The sequence below is a fragment of the Oncorhynchus mykiss genome, chromosome 26, assembly GCF_057628025.1.
Source record: "Oncorhynchus mykiss isolate SJ-2025 chromosome 26, ASM5762802v1, whole genome shotgun sequence".
In the NCBI taxonomy this organism is placed as follows: domain Eukaryota; kingdom Metazoa; phylum Chordata; class Actinopteri; order Salmoniformes; family Salmonidae; genus Oncorhynchus; species Oncorhynchus mykiss.
The window spans coordinates 42,181,747-42,206,500 of NC_143047.1; the positions used below are offsets into that span (position 1 = coordinate 42,181,747).

The following is a 24,754-nucleotide window of genomic DNA, read 5'->3' on the forward strand; positions in this document are numbered from 1 at the left end:
CTAGCATGAAAACTAAATACAGGCACAGACTGTGTGTGGAAAATGATTTAAGACTGAGACTCTCCAATACAACCCAACATTGCAGAGTTATGTGCCTCCTTTTAAGCACAACCTTATTAACCTGTGGTGAGTTATTCACAATTTCGATAAACAAATACGTTTTTTTTATATCAGATGGTTAAACAAAGAACAAAATTATTGATTATTATTATATTATTATTTGTGACCTGGTCCTATAAGAGCTCTTTGTCACTTCCCACGAGCCGGGTTGTGACAAAAACAAATTATTATGTTTAATGAATGTATCATATAGTGTGTGTGTGGCAGCCTTACAATGATGGCAAAAAAACTAAATTTGAGAGTGGTGCTGCAGCTGCAGCTGGAGGTTGAATGTTTGAAGGGGTACGGGACTATAAAAAGTTTGGGAACCACTGCTACATTTCATAGCTCCTCCCTGGCCTCTGATACTGTAGCAGGATCAACTCCAATAATATCCTTTCCTGTTCAACTCCTAGAGTGTCAGGATGACACAGTTTCATATTGGCTTCTTTGGTGTTCTCATAGCAACGTCATCCCCTGTAAATTATTCACAGCTGCACTCACAGCATGAAAGAATAAACTGGTTATAGCATCCCCCATCTGGCTAGGCTACCGCATACAAAAGGGAGAAAACCAACTCTGAGACCTGAAATCCGAGGCTTGTCAACAGTGTTAAGCCTACTACTGTATTCACACTCGGGGACATACAGCAGGCAAATAGACTGATTTGGTGCCCTTTCAATGTGCTTGAGTGGAATAGCATCAAAAATGAATACAATTACTGTATAAAACTTTATTGTTTTAATATGCTTTCATTCCGTCCATTATTTCATAACCAGCGGTTTAAGGGTTTATGAACACATTACTTTCAGAGCAGACTATGGCTGTTAAAATGTATTTCACCACATAAAACCCTGTTAACACATCAACTGTATTACAACAACGGGTTCCTGATCACTGCAAACAGGAGAAAACACACTGACAAAGAAAACATAGGGCTTCAAATTGAATATCACACTTGAAGCATGTTTGTGATTATACAAACAACCCAGCAAACCAAAATTAATTTTGTGAAAGTTCCCAGAACATTGGTTAGGTTGCGGCAAATGTTCTCATAACACAAAAAACTGTCCACTTGTGCTGATGGTTATACAATGTTTGTATAAAACATTTGCATTTTGCAAGAATGTTCCCAGAACGATGCTCTCATATTTTGTTGCGGCCGTATGTTGTTAAAAACATTACTGCTACATTGTGTTATTACATTACCTGGTAACCTAATGAGAACGTTTGGGGAATGTTCTGTGGTGTTTCTTACAGATGTTGTGCACAACATTTTAGGGAATGTTAGGAGAACATTCAAAGGATATTTCATAAAAATAAAAATAAATGTACAAAATGATTTTGTTAACAAAAACATTATTTTAATGTTTTTGGGATGTTAATCATCCTAAGACCCTAACTAGAACTTAAGGGGAATCTTAGCTAATGTTCAGGGAATGTTCCTAGTTTGCTAGGAAAGGATTTGAGCCACTGCACATTAAGTAGACAAAATGGCATCAGAGGACCCTAACTTCATTGCTGACATTTTACATTGTACTTATTCCGTGATTTATACCGATGACCTTTGTGATTTTGATGATTGTCAAGCATAATATATATATATTGTTTTACAACTTAGAATATGCCATTCTATGCCTTTCTAGCTTACTTTTATCTCTTAAGTGCATTTGAAAAGTATTCAGACCCCTTGATTTTTTCCACATTTTGTTACGTTACAGCCTTATTCTAAAATGGATTAAATAAATACAAATCTTCATCAATCTACACACAACACCCCATAATGACAAAGCAAAAACAGGTTTTTAGGATTTTTTGAAAATGTTTTCAAATTCAAAAAAATATTTGCATCCTGTTTCTATTTATCATCCTTGAGATGTTTCTCCAACTTGATTGTCGTCAACGTGTGGTAAATTCAATTGATTGGACATGATTTGGAAAGGCACACACCTGTCAATATAAGGTCGCACAGTTGACAGTGTATGTCAGAGCAAAAACCAGGCCATGAGGTCAAAGGAATTGTCCGTAGAGCTCAGAGACAGGATTGTGTCAAGGCACAGATCTGGGGAAGGATACCAAACATTTCTGCAGCATTGCAAGAACACAGTGGCCTCCATCTTTCGTAAATGGAAGAGGTTTGGCACCACCAAGACTCTTCCTAGAGCTGGCTTCACTGCCAAACTGAGCAATGGGGGGAGAAGTGCCTTGGTCAGGGAAGTGACCAAGAACCTGATGGTCACTCTGACAGGGTTCCTCTGTGGTGATGGGAGAACCTTCCAGAAGGACAACCATCTGTGCAGCACTCCACCAATCAGGCCTTTATGGTACGGTGGCCAGACGGAAGTCACTCCTCAGTAAAAGGCACATGACAGCCGGCTTGTAGTTTGCCAAAGGCACCTAAACACTCTCTTTGGTCTGAATGGCAAGCGTCACGTGTGGAGGAAACATGGCACCATCCCGACGGTGAAGCATGGTGGTGGCAGCATCATGCTGTGGTGATTTTTTTCAGCAGCAGAAATTGGGAGACTAATCAGGATCGAGGCAAAGATGAACGGAGCAAAGTACAAAGAGATCCTTGATGAAAACCTGCTCCAGAGCATTCAGGACCTCGACTGGGGCGAAGGTTCACCTTCCAACAGGACAATGACCCTAAGCACACAGCAAAGACAACGCAGGAGTGGCTTCGGGACAAGTCTCAGAATGTCCTTGAGTGGCCCAGCCAGAGCCCGGACTTGAACCCCATCGAACATCTCTGGAGAGACCTTAAAATAGCTGTGCAGCGACGCTCACCATCCAACCTGACAGAGCTTGAGAGGATCTGCAGAGAAGAATGGGAAAAACTCCCCAAATACCGGTGTTTACTGAGTAAAGGGTCTGAAAACCTGTTTTTGCTTTGTTATTATCGGGTGTTGTGTGTACACTGATGAGTTAAAAAAAACAATTTAATCAATTTTAGAATAAGGCTGTAACGTAACAACATTTGGAAAAAGTCAAGGGGATCTTAATACTTTCCGAATGCACTGTACGTACATTGCTTGCATTGCGCCTGCTCATAATACAGTAATATGCTCAAAACCCATAACCATTAAAGGTATAGTTCAAACAAATTGACATGATATTCCTCTTACCGTTGCTGCTGTCAATTTCAGTATTTTTGTGAACTACCCCTTTAAGTGGTATTGCGACCATTCCTTTGCTCATTGTACATGGTAAGAAGGACAAGACACAGAGAAAATAAAACAATCAAAAGACCAGATAAAGACAATCTCCCTTTTCAGGTTGAAAGGAGCATAAAACACGACTGGCTTATTTTCTTTATGACTATTGCCCATAAAAACGCACAGAAATTTGAATACTTTTAAATCCAACACTCGCTGTTTAAGACTCAGTCCCTGAAGGTAAAACAGTCTTGGGTATAGTATCAAGATGTCTAACTCTCATAAAATTCCACATATATTTAAAGAGAATATAGTGTGTCCACCCTCATTTTGAAGTCAGTAAGCTTGAGTCTCACATCATTTTCATGTTGAATTTACGTGGCGCATCGCCGGTTGGACTACTCTCACCTGCCTCCGCCTTACGCGGTACATACTCAATCTCTATGTTTGGCTTGACGTTGCCTTTTCCTCTGCTCCAGAGGAAGAGGATGACGAGACAGAAGAGGACGACGCCGAGGAACGAGATAAATCCCATGGTGGTGGCGATGATCAGAGTCTTCACGTCGAATGGGAAGGGAACCTGGGCCAGGGTCCCGTTGGCCCCGTCCTCGCTGGGCTGGTTGGAGATGAAAGCAAACGTCTTGTTGGGCTGGTGCGGCCAGTTGGGCGAGTAGCTGTGCACATGCAGGTGGGCAGGCTTGGTGTCATTCCCTGCGGCATTGCTGGCGATGCACAGGTAGGTACCGTTGTCCTGGATCTGGGCGTAGCGCACCTCTAGCGTGCCCTCGGGGGACACGCTGAGACGCCCCACGGACTTGGTGGTGATGAACTGCTTCTTGGGGGACAGCCACATGATCACGGGGGCTGGGTCGCCGTCCGCCTGGCATGGGTAATGGACCGTTGTGCCCTCGTCTACGTGCCTCTGCAGTGCCTTGTGGTCTTGTATCCTGGACTTCTGGCAGGTGAAGGAATCGGAGGGGAGGATGTCGGGGAAGTCTTTGAACTCCTTGCCCTGCACGGCCTCGGGCAAAGAGCAGGAAGGCTGCTGCCGGTTGAAGTTGAGCCTCCAGCGGCGACGGAAGACCCAGAGCAGTCGGCAGTCGCAGGCCAGTGGGTTCCCGTACAGTGCCAGGGTCTCCAGGTTCCCCACGGAGTGAAACGCGGATTCCTCCAGGGTGCTCAGGCTATTGCTGGATACGTTGAGGACTCGGAGATGGTTCAAGCCCCGGAAGGAGTAGGGCTCGATTGTGGCTAATCTCCCTCCTACCAAGTGGAAGGCCTGAAGCCTCATTAGATTGTGCAGCTTGTTCCCCTCCACCGTGTGAATGGGATTAAAAGACAAGTTGAGAAAGAGAAGGTGCCCAAGGTGTCGGATGGCCTGGTAAGGGATGGCGGTGAGGTTACAGTTTGTGATGGTCAGGGAGGTGATGTTGAGGCCGTACAGGCATTTGGAAGTCATGGTGTCCAGGTAGGGCCAGTAGGAGATCTCTAACACCCTCAGGCGTTCAAGCCTCTTGAAGGAGTAATCCCTGACGGCATTGACGGTGAGGTGGCGTAGTCGCAGGGACAGCAGGTTGTGCAGATGGCTCAGGGCCTCAGTGGGCACCGACGTCAGGTTGCACCGCTCCATGGTCAACTGTTCCAGGCTGCTGAGGCCGTGGAACGCTCGGTGAGAGATGAACACCAGGTCGTTATCGCCGACTTCCAGAGCCTTCAGATTGTACAGCTCCTGGAACATGTAGTCCAGCAGGATGACAATTCTGTTCTCGCTAATGTCCAGCTGGGTAAGGTTGCTGAGGCCTGTGAACACTCCCAACTGGATTAGCTTAAGCTGGTTGTTGCGCAGCCCCAGAGTCCGCAAGCCGACAAGGTTGCTAAAAGCCCCGGGCTCCATGGAAGAGATATTGTTCTCATTGAGCTGCAGCTCCTCCAGCTGTGGGTAGTTGATGAACTCCTCAGGCCCCAGGCTTTTCAGACGGTTCTTGCTGAGGTCCAGTAGTTTCGTCTCGATGGGGATGCCCTCGGGAAACGAGGCCAGCCTCCGTCGATGGCACACCACGGAACGTTCCTGAGCATTACACTCACAGCGGGACGGGCAGCCGGTGGTGGAGCCGGAGAGGACAGTGCCCAGCATTAGGACCAGGATGGGCTGCCAGCACGCCACCAGGTAGCTGTGCCCACCTGCCTCCCCGGACACCATTCTACTGCTTACCTGCGGAGACAGAAGTAAGAGGGATGGTTGGCACATTTAAAGGAGAACTAAATGTATAAACACATTTTTTTAAATATATTATTTTGTCAGGTTTGACGCTTATCTCCTGAAGTATTATTGATATAAAAAACATTTGTGTTTATTTAACAAACAATACTTTAGCCACACAACAGACAAAAATCATAACTCTTGCCCAGAAGATGATGTCACGGGGCTACATTCGCCTCAGATTTGGACTAAAGGCTCTGGGTTAGACAAGTGGTATAAATATCAGGTGAAATACCAGAAGGTGAACAGAAAACCTCAGATTTCCTTTCACAACAAAAATCTTCATCAAACTATTCATGTGGTGTTTAGTACCTACGCCACTCACAGAGGACACATCTGAATTACAGCTTTAATTGTTTTTTTATGCAATAAACGACAAAGCTCAAATTAGTCCTTTTCACTTCCGATTAGGCTCTCTCATAAACCTCAATCAACTAAATGAAGTAGACAAAGTATTTACAGCCATAAACAAATGTCAGTTTAATTGACAAATTATGGAGAGATACCTACTTCCAATGTGAAAGAGAATTATGCCAGGCTTGTATGGAACACAATGTAGTGTTCTGTACAATTGCCTGGAGGACCTTGTACTCTAGACTCTCTGTCTATTCCGATTGCAGGTTACTCTTCTCTGTTACTCTTCTCTTATCTGTGTGTCACGGTCCTAAACACCAACTGCTGCTCTATCGACATAGGACTGTAAGTCTTCTGTAAACCCCAAAGAACTACTGTCCATCCAACCGTGAGGGACAGATACATTCTTTATCCTGGCTTTATGAACTCTTCATCTGCTGGCTGAGGGAGAAATGGGCTGCCTTGTGGGCTCCAGGGTCTGTCAGTTACTGTTCGAGATGTTAGAAGCACCTCGAGTCACCTGTCAATCTCCCTGTGACAAGTAGTTGGAATGAGAAATAGTTTACCGAAATGTGCTTTAATTCAATGGATTAAAAGGCGTGAATAAACAAGTGTGCTGCCTGCAACTAAACACAACACTACCATGCGGCTGGCTGGCGAGCTGTCGACCTTGGAGTGATATACAACGGAGATTGCTGCAGAGAAGTGATAAACGGAGAGAGAGAGAGAATGTTTAAACCCTTATTTGCTTTCGACTCAGGGGCGTTTTAACTTGCAAAAGCCTTCAAGCTCTGGTTCCCACATCGATCATACAATTTGAGGCTCATCCATGTCTGTGGGATGTGCTCTGTGAAGAAGCCATGCTAAGTGAGAATAATAGCTCTCTGGACATTCTCTTTATTGAGAGGTCTTTATTTGACAGTCAAGCTAAACATCTGTACCATCCATCAATATGTGCTAATGTTGCTAAATGTCCCTAAAGGACAGGGTAAATGTCACTGTCCTCAAACCATTTCACTGACTCCTGGCTAAAGCCCACAGAGACCGAGAGGAAGAAAGGCTGTCTGCACAGTGCAACAAGAATCTACAAACTCAAAAGTCAATCAGAAATACTGTTTGTTTCTCCCCAATGTGCATGGTGAAAGAAAAGTTCCCAAGTCCAAAAACATCTGATGAAATATATGCTACAGGGAGGCTCACTTGTATGCAAGTAATGTAGGCATATATACATACTGAACATACAGTAACTAACCAAACATTGTGGTTTCACTAGACTGTACATTTCTCCTGGGACAGATACTAAACATGTTCACTAGACTGTACATTTCTCCTGGGACAGATACTAAACATGTTCACTAGACTGTACATTTCTCCAGGGACTAAACATGTTCACTAGACTGTACATTTCTCCAGGGACAGATACTAAACATGTTCACTAGACTGTACATTTCTCCTGGGACAGATACTAAACATGTTCACTAGACTGTACATTTCTCCTGGGACAGATACTAAACATGTACACTAGACTGTACATTTCTCCTGGGACAGATACTAAACATGTTCACTAGACTGTACATTTCTCCTGGGACAGATACTAAACATGTTCACTAGACTGTACATTTCTCCAGGGACAGATACTAAACATGTTCACTAGACTGTACATTTCTCCAGGGACTAAACATGTTCACTAGACTGTACATTTCTCCTGGGACAGATACTAAACATGTTCACTAGACTGTACATTTCTCCTGGGACAGATACTAAACATGTTCACTAGACTGTACATTTCTCCAGGGACTAAACATGTTCACTAGACTGTACATTTCTCCTGGGACAGATACTAAACATGTTCACTAGACTGTACATTTCTCCTGGGACAGATACTAAACATGTTCACTAGACTGTACATTTCTCCAGGGACTAAACATGTTCACTAGACTGTACATTTCTCCTGGGACAGATACTAAACATGTTCACTAGACTGTACATTTCTCCTGGGACAGATACTAAACATGTTCACTAGACTGTACATTTCTCCAGGGACTAAACATGTTCACTAGACTGTACATTTCTCCTGGGACAGATACTAAACATGTTCACTAGACTGTACATTTCTCCTGGGACAGATACTAAACATGTTCACTAGACTGTACATTTCTCCTGGGACAGATACTAAACATGTTCACTAGACTGTACATTTCTCCAGGGACTAAACATGTTCACTAGACTGTACATTTCTCCTGGGACAGATACTAAACATGTTCACTAGACTGTACATTTCTCCTGGGACAGATACTAAACATGTTCACTAGACTGTACATTTCTCCAGGGACTAAACATGTTCACTAGACTGTACATTTCTCCAGGGACAGATACTAAACATGTTCACTAGACTGTACATTTCTCCTGGGACAGATACTAAACATGTTCACTAGACTGTACATTTCTCCTGGGACAGATACTAAACATGTTCACTAGACTGTACATTTCTCCTGGGACAGATACTAAACATGTTCACTAGACTGTACATTTCTCCTGGGACAGATACTAAACATGTTCACTAGACTGTACATTTCTCCAGGGACTAAACATGTTCACTAGACTGTACATTTCTCCTGGGACAGATACTAAACATGTTAACTAGACTGTACATTTCTCCTGGGACAGATACTAAACATGTTAACTAGACTGTACATTTATCCTGGGACAGATACTAAACATGTTCACTAGACTGTACATTTCTCCTGGGACAGATACTAAACATGTTCACTAGACTGTACATTTTTCCTGGGACAGATACTAAACATGTTCACTAGACTGTACATTTCTCCTGGGACAGATACTAAACATGTTCACTAGACTGTACATTTCTCCTGGGACAGATACTAAACATGTTCACTAGACTGTACATTTCTCCAGGGACTAAACATGTTCACTAGACTGTACATTTCTCCAGGGACTAAACATGTTCACTAGACTGTACATTTCTCCTGGGACAGATACTAAACATGTTCACTAGACTGTACATTTCTCCTGGGACAGATACTAAACATGTTCACTAGACTGTACATTTCTCCTGGGACAGATACTAAACATGTTCACTAGACTGTACATTTCTCCTGGGACAGATACTAAACATGTTCACTAGACTGTACATTTCTCCTGGGACTAAACATGTTCACTAGACTGTACATTTCTCCAGGGACTAAACATGTTCACTAGACTGTACATTTCTCCTGGGACAGATACTAAACATGTTCACTAGACTGTACATTTCTCCTGTGAGAGATACTAAACATGTTAACTAGACTGTACATTTCTCCTGGGACAGATACTAAACATGTTCACTAGACTGTACATTTCTCCAGGGACTAAACATGTTCACTAGACTGTACATTTCTCCTGGGACAGACCTAAACATGTTCACTAGACTGTACATTTCTCCAGGGACTAAACATGTTCACTAGACTGTACATTTCTCCTTGGACAGATACTAAACATGTTCACTAGACTGTACATTTCTCCTGGGACAGATACTAAACATGTTCACTAGACTGTACATTTCTCCAGTGACTAAACATGTTAACTAGACTGTACATTTCTCCTGGGACAGATACTAAACATGTTCACTAGACTGTACATTTCTCCTGGGACAGATACTAAACATGTTAACTAGACTGTACATTTCTCCTGGGACTAAACATGTTCACTAGACTGTACATTTCTCCTGGGACAGATACTAAACATGTTAACTAGACTGTACATTTCTCCTGGGACAGATACTAAACATGTTCACTAGACTGTACATTTCTCCTGGGACTAAACATGTTCACTAGACTGTACATTTCTCCTGGGACAGATACTAAACATGTTAACTAGACTGTACATTTCTCCTGGGACAGATACTAAACATGTTCACTAGACTGTACATTTCTCCTGGGACAAAACATGTTAACTAGACTGTACATTTCTCCTGGGACAGATACTAAACATGTTCACTAGACTGTACATTTCTCCTGGGACTAAACATGTTCACTAGACTGTACATTTCTCCTGGGACAGATACTAAACATGTTCACTAGACTGTACATTTCTCCTGGGACTAAACATGTTCACTAGACTGTACATTTCTCCAGGGACTAAACATGTTCACTAGACTGTACATTTCTCCTGGGACAGATACTAAACATGTTCACTAGACTGTACATTTCTCCTGTGAGAGATACTAAACATGTTAACTAGACTGTACATTTCTCCTGGGACAGATACTAAACATGTTCACTAGACTGTACATTTCTCCAGGGACTAAACATGTTCACTAGACTGTACATTTCTCCTGGGACAGACCTAAACATGTTCACTAGACTGTACATTTCTCCAGGGACTAAACATGTTCACTAGACTGTACATTTCTCCTTGGACAGATACTAAACATGTTCACTAGACTGTACATTTCTCCTGGGACAGATACTAAACATGTTCACTAGACTGTACATTTCTCCAGTGACTAAACATGTTAACTAGACTGTACATTTCTCCTGGGACAGATACTAAACATGTTCACTAGACTGTACATTTCTCCTGGGACAGATACTAAACATGTTAACTAGACTGTACATTTCTCCTGGGACTAAACATGTTCACTAGACTGTACATTTCTCCTGGGACAGATACTAAACATGTTAACTAGACTGTACATTTCTCCTGGGACAGATACTAAACATGTTCACTAGACTGTACATTTCTCCTGGGACTAAACATGTTCACTAGGGCACACTGCCCTAACCCATCTGGACAAGAGGAATACCTATGTGAGAATGCTGTTCATCGACTACAGCTCGGCATTCAACACCATAGTACCCTCCAAGCTCGTCATCAAGCTCGAGACCCTGGGTCTCGACCCCGCCCTGTGCAACTGGGTACTGGACTTCCTGACGGGCCGCCCCCAGGTGGTGAGGGTAGGCAACAACATCTCCTCCCCGCTGATCCTCAACACTGGGGCCCCACAAGGTTGCGTTCTGAGCCCTCTCCTGTACTCCCTGTTCACCCACGACTGCGTGGCCACGCACGCCTCCAACTCAATCATCAAGTTTGCGGACGACACAACAGTGGTAGGCTTGATTACCAACAACGATGAGACGGCCTACAGGGAGGAGGTGAGGGCCCTCGGAGTGTGGTGTCAGGAAAACAACCTCACACTCAACGTCAACAAAACTAAGGAGATGATTGTGGACTTCAGGAAACAGCAGAGGGAACACCCCCCTATCCACATCGATGGATCAGTAGTGGAGAGGGTAGCAAGTTTTAAGTTCCTCGGCATACACATCACAGACAAACTGAATTGGTCCACTCACACAGACAGCATCGTGAAGAAGGCGCAGCAGCGCCTCTTCAACCTCAGGAGGCTGAAGAAATTCGGCTTGTCACCAAAAGCACTCACAAACTTCTACAGATGCACAATCGAGAGCATCCTGGCGGGCTGTATCACCGCCTGGTATGGCAACTGCACCGCCCTCAACCGTAAGGCTCTCCAGAGGGTAGTGAGGTCTGCACAACGCATCACCGGGGGCAAACTACCTGCCCTCCAGGACACCTACACCACCCGATGTCACAGGAAGGCCATAAAGATCATCAAGGACATCAACCACCCGAGCCACTGCCTGTTCACCCCGCTATCATCCAGAAGGCGAGGTCAGTACAGGTGCATCAAAGCTGGGACCGAGAGACTGAAAAACAGCTTCTATCTCAAGGCCATCAGACTGTTAAACAGCCACCACTAACACTGAGTGGCTGCTGCCAACACACTGACACTGACTCAACTCCAGCCACTTTAATAATGGGAATTGATGGGAAATGATGTAAATATATCACTAGCCACTTTAAACAATGCTACCTTATATAAATGTTACTTACCCTACATTATTCATCTCATACGCATACGTATATACTGTACTCTATATCATCGACGGTATCCTTATGTAATACATGTATCACTAGCCACTTTATACTATACTATGCCACTTTGTTTACATACTCATCTCATTGTACATACTGTACCCGATACCATCTACTGTATCTTGCCTATGCTGCTCTGTACCATCACTCATTCATATATCCTTATGTACATATTCTTTATCCCCTTACACTGTGTACAAGACAGTAGTTTTGGAATTGTTAGTTAGATTACTTGTTATTACTGCATTGTCGGAACTAGAAGCACAAGCATTTCGCTACACTCGCATTAACATCTGCTAACCATGTGTATGTGACAAATAAAATTTGATTTGATTTGATTTGATTTGAGACTGTACATTTCTCCTGGGACAGATACTAAACATGTTAACTAGACTGTACATTTCTCCTGGGACAGATACTAAACATGTTCACTAGACTGTACATTTCTCCTGGGACAAAACATGTTAACTAGATTGTACATTTCTCCTGGGACAGATACTAAACATGTTCACTAGACTGTACATTTCTCCTGGGACAGATACTAAACATGTTCACTAGACTGTACATTTCTCCTGGGGCTTAACATGTTCACTAGACTGTCCATTTCTCCTGGGACAGATACTAAACATGTTCACTAGACTGTACATTTCTCCTGGGACTAAACATGTTCACTAGACTGTACATTTCTCCAGGGACAGATTCCTGGACATAAACGAATGATCAAAGGGTCCATTTTAGGACCACGGTAACCGCAGTAACCAAAACTATGTGGCACATACCATATCCACCCATTATGCCATCATTGACTTGAATAGGGAGGCTTGTTCTATGGATTCTAGTTCTATGGCACATGCTGCATTTGGCTTCCAAGAGTGGCTGCGGTCGACATCATATTTAACCACTGGGCAGTACAGCAAGATTTCATGGTTTCTGTGGTTTATGAAGTAGTAAGCTAACCATTCTTGTTAAACATTTCTGTGGTCTCCGATGCATTCTCCAAAAGATAAATACTCTAGGAAGTATTTCACTTTGACCTACAGACATCTGTTTTTCAGGTATTTCTGAGAAACACTCCATTACTGTTTAATGAAAGTATAATACGCCAGTAGTACTACGCACTAGATCAGTACCACAGCTCTACCTCGACTGGGTTTCCCCCAGCGAGAGGAGCAAAATGATGAGTGTACAGTAGAGAGTTGTACAAAGCTGTCCAGGTTGTAGAGTATGAATGGGAAGTATCAAGTGGAACAGAAACAGTCTCCTGCCAGAGAGCCGGCATGTCGTCACTGCTGATAAGTGGTGGTACTGAATCAGCATATAAACAGCTTGAACTCACACAGAGGAGAAGTGAGGGAGCTCATTCCCTGCAACGCATAATGGTTTTTCAAGAGTGCTTCAATTGTTCGACGGAAGTGCCCGATAGTATCTCTCGTTGCGCAACTTGTGTCACATAGTTGTACGATTAACAAAACAGACGTGACAGTAGGATGAGAGGGATTCTGCTGGTAGCCGCGTGGTAACACCAATTACACCTTACAAATGCCAGACGGAGAGAAAATAGTGCCATTAGGACAGTTGGGACTGTTCTTTTAGCAGGACCAGCGACCCAGTAGGTCTAACTGTCTTCTACATTTCTCCTCCAATCTAGATTCACATTTTTCAAAGGGCTGTACAGTGACAGAATACACAACTCCTGTAATACAACAACTCCTGTAATACAACAACTCCTGTAATACAACCAAATCTACTTTGTTGGTTTCAAACTGCAAGAACATGTTTCAACCTTTCCCCATACAGTATTATTGTGTGGCTTGTGAATGGATAGATCAGGTTGGTTTAAAAGCATTCACAGACCTCCACCCAACCTAATTGAGGGTTTGGAATATGCCACACAATATAGATGAGAATTGAACCTTGGGTTCATGAATGTATTGGGTTAATGACTGTGAAATCTCACTGATGCTAATTGAGGGTTTGGAATATGTCACACAATCAAACATCTATTAGATATCTGATAGAGGAAATGGCTGGTCTTTATTCGAGCCCAGACAGGACATCAGTCTACCAGCCGAGGAAAATAAAAAGGACGAAGGAGACATTTTGATATTTCAACTGATAAAAGCACTTGAATGTAAATGTTGTGACGTCATTTCGAACTGTGATGAAATGCCAAACACAATGAGTCAAAGATGGTCTGGAATAACAACTCGCTAACACATGACTAAGGCTGCATTTACGCAGGCAGACCAATTCTGATCTTTTGCTAAGAATTGCTCTTTTGACCAACTCATAACTGGGCATAACTGGGCATAAGATCAGAATTGGGCTGCCTGTGTAAACAGTATGTATGTGTATCGCCCACTGCATGTCCAGACAATAACATGGCCGTGTGGATGAAAGGCATTGCTGTGCTTTGATGCTTTAGTTGTATCCTAACCTAAAGTCATGCAGCCTTATTTGATGTTTTGTCTTCCTGTGAAAATGCATTACAAAGAGAATGGTTACATGGATATTTTACTGTATTATGTCATCTGGGATTCACTTGCAAAAGTTTGTATTTTTATTTGTTATTTTATATGGGGCAGAAATAAACCAAACAATGTAATTGAAATAACCCTTAAAATTAAAATGACAAGAGAACCCATTACCAATGTTGCTTTCTGTCTCAAATCACTTTGCATGTTTGTATTGGAGTTTAGTGCATGATCTCATTTCTTTCCACTTTGGAGGAAATTCAACCCATAAAAACAGGAAATTCAACCCCTCTCTCCACCTCCCTCTCTCTCTGTTTCCATCTCCATCTCTCTCTCCCTGCCTCTCTCCCTGTCTCCACCTCCCTCTCTCCCTGTTTCCATCTCTCTCTCCATCCCTCTCTCCCTGTTTCTCCATCTCTCTCTCCCTGTCTCTCCATCCCTCTCTCCCTGTCTCTCCATCCCTCTCTCCCTGTCTCCACCTCCATCTCTCCACCTCCCTCTCTCCCTGTTTCTCCATCTCTCTCTCTCCCTGATTCTCCATCTCTCACTCCCTGTCTCTCCATCCCTCTCTCCTTGTCTCTCCATCACTCTCTCCATGTCCTCTTAATAATGACCTTGGGAGGAAGCACAGTGGACCTTCCTCTTCCTCCTCTCTCCTGCAGTTGTAGGACTGCTAGCCCTTTCCTCTCGACCTCTTGTTCTCATCCCATTCTGACACATTTTTCTCTCTACCATCCGTCCCCCCTCTCTCTCCTGGTAGATGCAGCTGAGCAAGGAAGCTGGTTATCACAGGCAGTGGTCCACTTGCACTGTGAATGTCTATACATTCCCTGTCTATACAGAACCACATAGAACCTGTTCCTCCATCCCTCTCTCCCTGTCTCCACCTCCCTCTCTCCGTCTCTCTATCCCTCTCTCCCTGTCTCTCCATCCCTCTCTCCCTGTCTCTCCATCCCTCTCTCCCTGCCCTCTTTCCCTGTCTCCACCTCCCTCTCTCCCTGTTTCTCCATCTTTCTCTCCGTCTCTCCATCTCTCTCTCCCTGTCTCTCCATCCCTCTCTCCCTGTCTTTCCATCCCTCTCTCCATGTCCTCTTAATAATGACCTTGGGAGGAAGCACAGTGGACCTTCCTCGTCTTCCTCTCTCCTGCAGTTGTAGGATTGCTAGCCCTTTCCTCTCTGGACCTCTCGTTCTCATCACATTCTGACACATTTTTCTCTCTACCATCCATCCCCCCCTCTCTCTCCTGTAAGATGCAGCTGAGCAAGGAAGCTGGTTATCACAGGGAGTGGTCCACTTACACTGTGAATGTCTACACATTCCCTGTCTATACAGAACCACATAGAACCATGACTACATGGAACTCTATTCCACATCAAGTAACTCATGCAAGCGGTACATTTTTATTTAAAAAAGACATAAAAAACACACCTTATGGAACAGCGGGGACTGTGAAGAAACACAAACAGGCACAGACACATGCGCACACACACACACATACACACACACACACGATGACACAATTGTGTATTGTAGATATGTGGTAGTAGAGTAGTGGCCTGAGGGCACACACTTAATGTGTTGTGGATGTATTGTAATGTTTTTTTAAATTGTATAATTCCCTTAATTTTGCTGGACCCCAGGAAGAGCAGCTGCTGTCTTGGCAGCTATTGGGGATCCATAATAAATCCAAATACTATTCTATGACCTATGAGCCTAATTTTTCAAGGCTAACTATTCAAGGCTAACTATTCAATGCTAACTATTCAAGGCTAACTATTCAATGCCAACTAGTTGATTCACTGATGTGGTCATCCTGTCTGGGTCTGGGTTGTCTCCTGACCCCTCCTGTCTCAAGCCTCCAGTATTTATGCTGCAGTAGTTTATGTGTCGGGGGGGCTAGGGTCAGTTTGTTATATCTGGAGTACTTCTCCTGTCCTATTCGGTGTCCTGTGTGAATCTAAGTGTGCGTTCTCTAATTCTCTCCTTCTCTCTTTCTTTCTCTCTCTTGGAGGACCTGAGCCCTAGGACCATGCCCCAGGACTACCTGACATGATGACTCCTTGCTGTCCCCAGTCCACCTGGCCGTGCTGCTGCTCCAGTTTCAACTGACCTGAGCCCTAGGACCATGCCCCAGGACTACCTGACATGATGACTCCTTGCTGTCCCCAGTCCACCTGACCGTGCTGCTGCTCCAGTTTCAACTGTTCTGCCTTATTATTATTTGACCATGCTGGTCATTTATGAACATTTGAACATCTTGGCCATGTTCTGTTATAATCTCCACCCGGCACAGCCAGAAGAGGACTGGCCACCCCACATAGCCTGGTTCCTCTCTAGGTTTCTTCCTAGGTTTGGGCCTTTCTAGGGAGTTTTTCCTAGCCACCGTGCTTCTACACCTGCATTGCTTGCTGTTTGGGGTTTTAGGCTGGGTTTCTGTACAGCACTTGGAGATATCAGCTGATGTACGAAGGGCTATATAAATAAATTTGATTTGATTTGATTTGATTTGAACTATTCAAGGCTAACTATTCAAGGCTAACTATTCAATGCTAACTATTCAAGGCTTAATATTCAATGCAAACTATTCAAGGCTTAATATTCAATGCTAACTATTCAAGGCTAACTATTCAATGCTAACTATTCAATTCAATGCTAACTATTCAATGCTAACTATTAAATGCTAACTATTCAAGGCTTAATATTCAATGCTAACTATTCAAGGCTTAATATTCAATGCTAACTATTCAATGCTAACTATTCAATGCTAACTATTCAATGCTAACTATTCAATGCTAACTATTCAATGCTAACTATTCAAGGCTAACTATTCAAGGCTTAATATTCAATGCTAACTATTCAAGGCTTAATATTCAATGCTAACTATTCAAGGATAACTATTCAATGCTAACTATTAAATGCTAACTATTCAATGCTAACTATTCAAGGCTAACTATTCAATGCTAACTATTCAATGCTAACTATTCAAGGCTTAATATTCAAGGCTAACTATTCAATGCTAACTATTCAAGGCTTAATATTCAATGCTAACTATTCAAGCCTTAATATTCAAGGCTTAATATTCAAGGCTAACTATTCAATGCTAACTATTCAAGGCTTAATATTCAAGGCTAATTATTCAATGCTAACTATTCAAGGCTTAATATTCAAGGCTTAATATTCAAGGCTAACTATTCAATGCTAACTATTCAAGGCTTAATATTCAAGGCTTAATATTCAAGGCTTAATATTCAAGGCTAACTATTCAATGCTAACTATTCAAGGCTTAATATGGCTTAAAATGTACAGTCAATAACACAATAGAAAAAGTCTATATACAGTGTGTGCAAATGGCGTGAGGAGGCAAGGCAATAAATAGGCCAAAGTAGCGAAGTAATTACAACTTAGCAAATTAACACTGGAGTGATAGATGTGCAGATGATGATGTGCAAGTAGAAATACTGGTGTACAACAGAGAAAAAAGTAAATAAAAACAATATGGGGGATGAGGCAGGTAGATTGGATGGGCTATTTACAGATGGGCAGTGCAGCGATTGGTAAGCTGCTCAGATAGCTGATGCTTAAAGTTAGTGAGGGAGATATAAGTCTCCAACTTCAGCGATTTTTGCAATTCGTTCCAGTCATTGGCAGCAGAGAACTGAAAGGAAAGGCGGTTAAAGGAGGTGTTGGCTTTGGGGATGACCAGTGAGATATTCCTGCTGGCGTGCTACGGGTGGGTGTTGTTATTATGACCAGTGACTTTTCAAGGCTAACTATTCAAGGCTAACTATTCAAGGCTAACTATTCAAGGCTTAATATTCAAGGCTGTCTATTCAAAGAAAACTATTCAAGGCAAAATATTCAAAACTAACTATAGCAAACAACCTTACACAACATACTATAGATGAGACAACTTGGCCTATTGTGTCAGCTGTGCAAATAAGGATAGTTGTCAATCATTCACTACATGTTTTCAATCATTCACAACACATGAAGTATGAAGGATTTTCTTTGACTTTGTAACAGAGAAATGGGAACACCGTCAGCACGCAACATATTTCCACATTTCCACTTGTCGGAACACAAAACGCAAACAACATGTCGGATGTTGTTATTCCTCTTCCCCTTCCACACAAATTGGTAACATAGTGACTGACCTTCAAGGCAAGAAAAAATATTGATTTTACAGGCAGCAATTCTGCTATGCTGGGCATCAACACTGTAGATGACTCAGTATGCCTATCAGTGAAAACCAGGGTATTAAAAGAGGTTGATACTTCTAATTGATACTTTCCTGCTTCAAAATCCCTTTACCAAATTACTCAAATTATTGGACCAAATAATACTTAGACAGTTGTTAAAATGAATCCCATCTAAATAAATCAAAAGGTCTGTCAAAGGTACTGACACATGAAGTGTAACCAATAAGTCAGGTTGGGTAAGCCTCACATCTCAATGATGCTGTAATACCATGAAGCTAATGAGTTAGCCTCACATCTCAATGATGCTGTAATATCATGAAGCTAATGAGTTAGCCTCACATCTCAATGATACTGTAATACCATGAAGCTAATGAGTTAGCCTCACATCTCAATGATGCTGTAATACCATGAAGCTAATGAGTTAGCCTCACATCTCAATGATGCTGTGATATCATGAAGCTAATGAGTTAGCCTCACATCTCAATGATACTGTAATACCATGAAGCTAATGAGTTAGCCTCACATCTCAATGATGCTGTAATACCATGAAGCTAATGAGTTAGCCTCACATCTCAATGATACTGTAATACCATGAAGCTAATGAGTTAGCCTCACATCTCAATGATACTGTAAATCCATGAAGCTAATGAGTTAGCCTCACATCTCAATGATGCTGTAATATCATGAAGCTAATGAGTTAGCCTCACATCTCAATGATGCTGTAATATCATGAAGCTAATGAGTTAGCCTCACATCTCAATTATGCTGTAATATCATGAAGCTAATGAGTTAGCCTCACATCTCAATGATACTGTAATACCATGAAGCTATTGAGTTAGCCTCACATCTCAATGATGCTGTAATACCATGAAGCTAATGAGTTAGCCTCATATCTCAATGATACTGTAATACCATGAAGCTAATGAGTTAGCCTCACATCTCAATGATGCTGTAATATCATGAAGCTAATGAGTTAGCCTCACATCTCAATGATGCTGTAATATCATGAAGCTAATGAGTTAGCCTCACATCTCAATGATACTGTAATATCATGAAGCTAATGAGTTAGCCTCACGTCTCAATGATACTGTAATACCATGAAGCTAATGAGTTAGCCTCACATCTCAATGATACTGTACTGTAATACCATGAAGCTAATGAGTTAGCCTCGCGTCTCAATGATACTGTACTGTAATACCATGAAGCTAATGAGTTAGCCTCACGTCTCAATGATACTGTACTGTAATACCATGAAGCTAATGAGTTGGCCTCACATATCAGTGATACTGTAATACCATGAAGCTAATGAGTTAGCCTCACGTCTCAATGATACTGTAATACCATGAAGCTAATGAGTTAGCCTCACATCTCAATGATACTGCAATACCATGAAGCTAATGAGTTAGCCTCACGTCTCAATGATACTGTAATACCATGAAGCTAATGAGTTAGCCTCACATCTCAATGATACTGTAATACCATGAAGCTAATGAGTTAGCCTCACATCTCAATGATGCTGTAATACCATGAAGCTAATGAGTTAGCCTCACATCTCAATGATACAGTGCCTTGCGAAAGTATTCGTCCCCATTGAACTTTGCGACCTTTTGCCACATTTCAGGCTTCAAACATAAAGATATAAAACTGAATGTTTTTGTGAAGAATCAACAACAAGTGGGACACAATCATTAAGTGGAACGACATTTATTGGATATTTCAAACTTTTTTAACAAATTAAAAACTGAAAAATTGGGCGTGCAAAATTATTCAGCACCTTTACTTTCAGTGCAGCAAACTCTCTCCAGAAGTTCAGTGAGGATCTCTGAATGATCCAATGTTGACCTAAATGACTAATGATGATAAATACAATCCACCTGTGTGTAATCAAGTCTCCGTATAAATGCACCTGCACTGTGATAGTCTCAGAGGTCCGTCAAAAGCGCAGAGAACATCATGAAGAACAAGGAACACACCAGGCAGGTCCGAGATACTGTTGTGAAGAAGTTTAAAGCCGGATTTGGATACAAAAATATTTCCCAAGCTTTAAACATCCCAAGGAGCACTGTGCAAGCGATAATATTGAAATGGAAGGAGTATCAGACCACTGCAAATCTACCAAGACCTGGCCGTCCCTCTAAACTTTCAGCTCATACAAGGAGAAGACTGATCAGAGATGCAGCCAAGAGGCCCATAATCACTCTGGATGAACTGCAGAGATCTACAGCTGAGGTGGGAGACTCTGTCCATAGGACAACAATCAGTTGTATATTGCACAAATCTGGCCTTTATGGAAGAGTGGCAAGAAGAAAGCCGTTTCTTAAAGATATCCATAAAAAGTGTTGTTTAAAGTTTGCCACAAGCCACCTGGGAGACACACCAAACATGTGGAAGAAGGTGCTCTGGTCAGATGAAACCAAAATGGAACTTTTTGGCAACAATGCAAAACGTTATGTTTGGCGTAAAAGCAACACAGCTGAACACACCATCCCCACTGTCAAACATGGTGGTGGCAGCATCATGGTTTGGGCCTTCTTTTCTTCAGCAGGGACAGGGAAGATGGTTAAAATTGATGGGAAGATGGATGGAGCCAAATACAGGACCATTCTGGAAGAAAACCTGATGGAGTCTGCAAAAGACCTGAGACTGGGACGGAGATTTGTCTTCCAACAAGACAATGATCCAAAACATAAAGCAAAATCTACAATGGAATGGTTCAAAAATAAACATATCCAGGTGTTAGAATGGCCAAGTCAAAGTCCAGACCTGAATCCAATCGAGAATCTGTGGAAAGAACTGAAAACTGCTGTTCACAAATGCTCTCCATCCAACCTCACTGAGCTCAAGCTGTTTTGCAAGGAGGAATGGGAAAAAATGCCAGTCTCTCGATGTGCAAAGCTGATAGAGACATACCCCAAGCGACTTACAGCTGTAATCGCAGCAAAAGGTGGCGCTACAAAGTATTAACTTAAGGGGGCTGAATAATTTTGCACGCCCAATTTTTCAGTTTTTGATTTGTTAAAAAAGTTTGAAATATCCAATAAATGTCGTTCCACTTCATGATTGTGTCCCACTTGTTGTTGATTCTTCACAAAAAAATACAGTTTTATATCTTTATGTTTGAAGCCTGAAATGTGGCAAAAGGTCGCAAAGTGCAATGGGGCCGAATACTTTCGCAAGGCACTGTACTGTAATACCATGAAGCTAATGAGTTAGCCTCACATCTCAATGATGCTGTAATATCATGAAGCTAATGAGTTAGCCTCACATCTCAATTATGCTGTAATATCATGAAGCTAATGAGTTAGCCTCACATCTCAATGATGCTGTAATATCATGAAGCTAATGAGTTAGCCTCACATCTCAATGATGCTGTAATATCATGAAGCTAATGAGTTAGCCTCACATCTCAATTATGCTGTAATATCATGAAGCTAATGAGTTAGCCTCACATCTCAATGATACTGTAATACCATGAAGCTAATGAGTTAGCCTCACATCTCAATGATGCTGTAATACCATGAAGCTAATGAGTTAGCCTCACATCTCAATGATACTGTAATACCATGAAGCTAATGAGTTAGCCTCACATCTCAATGATGCTGTAATACCATGAAGCTAATGAGTTAGCCTCACATCTCAATGATACTGCAATACCATGAAGCTAATGAGTTAGCCTCACATCTCAATGATACTGTAATACCATGAAGCTAATGAGTTAGCCTCACATCTCAATGATACTGTAATACCATGAAGCTAATGAGTTAGCCTCACATCTCAATGATGCTGTAATATCATGAAGCTAATGAGTTAGCCTCACATCTCAATGATGCTGTAATATCATGAAGCTAATGAGTTAGCCTCACATCTCAATTATGCTGTAATATCATGAAGCTAATGAGTTAGCCTCACATCTCAATGATACTGTAATACCATGAAGCTAATGAGTTAGCCTCACATCTCAATGATGCTGTAATACCATGAAGCTAATGAGTTAGCCTCACATCTCAATGATACTGTAATATCATGAAGCTAATGAGTTAGCCTCACATCTCAATGATGCTGTAATACCATGAAGCTAATGAGTTAGCCTCACATCTCAATGATACTGTAATACCATGAAGCTAATGAGTTAGCCTCACATCTCAATGATGCTGTAATACCATGAAGCTAATGAGTTAGCCTCACATCTCAATGATACTGTAATATCATGAAGCTAATGAGTTAGCCTCACATCTCAATGATGCTGTAATACCATGAAGCTAATGAGTTAGCCTCACATCTCAATGATACTGTAATACCATGAAGCTAATGAGTTAGCCTCACATCTCAATGATGCTGTAATATCATGAAGCTAATGAGTTAGCCTCACATCTCAATGATACTGTAATACCATGAAGCTAATGAGTTATCCTCGCATCTCAATGATACTGTAATACCAAGAAGCTAATGAGTTAGCCTCACATCTCAATGATACTGTAATACCATGAAGCTAATGAGTTAGCCTCACATCTCAATGATACTGTAATATCATGAAGCTAATGAGTTAGCCTCACGTCTCAATGATACTGTAATACCATGAAGCTAATGAGTTAGCCTCACATCTCAATGATACTGTACTGTAATACCATGAAGCTAATGAGTTAGCCTCACGTCTCAATGATACTGTACTGTAATACCATGAAGCTAATGAGTTAGGCTCACGTCTCAATGATACTGTACTGTAATACCATGAAGCTAATGAGTTGGCCTCACATATCAGTGATACTGTAATACCATGAGGCTAATGAGTTAGCCTCACGTCTCAATGATACTGTAATACCATGAAGCTAATGAGTTAGCCTCACATCTCAATGATACTGTAATATCATGAAGCTAATGAGTTAGCCTCACATCTCAATGATACTGTAATACCATGAAGCTAATGAGTTAGCCTCACATCTCAATGATACTGTAATATCATGAAGCTAATGAGTTAGCCTCACGTCTCAATGATACTGTAATACCATGAAGCTAATGAGTTAGCCTCACATCTCAATGATACTGTACTGTAATACCATGAAGCTAATGAGTTAGCCTCACGTCTCAATGATACTGTACTGTAATACCATGAAGCTAATGAGTTAGGCTCACGTCTCAATGATACTGTACTGTAATACCATGAAGCTAATGAGTTGGCCTCACATATCAGTGATACTGTAATACCATGAAGCTAATGAGTTAGCCTCACGTCTCAATGATACTGTAATACCATGAAGCTAATGAGTTAGCCTCACATCTCAATGATACTGTAATATCATGAAGCTAATGAGTTAGCCTCACATCTCAATGACACTGTAATACCATGAAGCTAATGAGTTAGCCTCACATCTCAATGATACTGTAATATCATGAAGCTAATGAGTTAGCCTCACGTCTCAATGATACTGTAATACCATGAAGCTAATGAGTTAGCCTCACATCTCAATGATACTGTACTGTAATACCATGAAGCTAATGAGTTAGCCTCACGTCTCAATGATACTGTACTGTAATACCATGAAGCTAATGAGTTAGCCTCACGTCTCAATGATACTGTAATACCATGAAGCTAATGAGTTAGCCTCACATCTCAATGATACTGCAATACCATGAAGCTAATGAGTTAGCCTCACGTCTCAATGATACTGTAATACCATGAAGCTAATGAGTTAGCCTCACATCTCAATGATACTGTAATACCATGAAGCTAATGAGTTAGCCTCACATCTCAATGATGCTGTAATACCATGAAGCTAATGAGTTAGCCTCACATCTCAATGATACTGTAATACCATGAAGCTAATGAGTTAGCCTCACATCTCAATGATACTGTAATACCATGAAGCTAATGAGTTAGCCTCACATCTCAATGATGCTGTAATATCATGAAGCTAATGAGTTAGCCTCACATCTCAATGATACTGTAATACCATGAAGCTAATGAGTTAGCCTCACATCTCAATGATACTGTAATATCATGAAGCTAATGAGTTAGCCTCACGTCTCAATGATACTGTAATACCATGAAGCTAATGAGTTAGCCTCACATCTCAATGATACTGTACTGTAATACCATGAAGCTAATGAGTTAGGCTCACGTCTCAATGATACTGTACTGTAATACCATGAAGCTAATGAGTTAGCCTCACGTCTCAATGATACTGTACTGTAATACCATGAAGCTAATGAGTTGGCCTCACATATCAGTGATACTGTAATACCATGAAGCTAATGA

The 24,754-nt window shown here is 41.8% G+C and overlaps 1 protein-coding gene across 1 annotated transcript in view; it reads right to left on the reverse strand.

The window, feature by feature from the left end:
* Positions 1-817: 817 nt before the first annotated feature.
* The window catches only part of lingo1b (leucine rich repeat and Ig domain containing 1b), a 46,950-nt gene continuing 23,013 nt past the window's right edge, over positions 818-24,754 (reverse strand). The window contains exon 2 of the mRNA XM_036964160.2: positions 818-5,469. Coding sequence (XP_036820055.2) covers positions 3,610-5,469 — 1,860 coding nt within the window. The 3' untranslated portion in view covers positions 818-3,609. The remainder of the gene's footprint in view (positions 5,470-24,754) is intronic.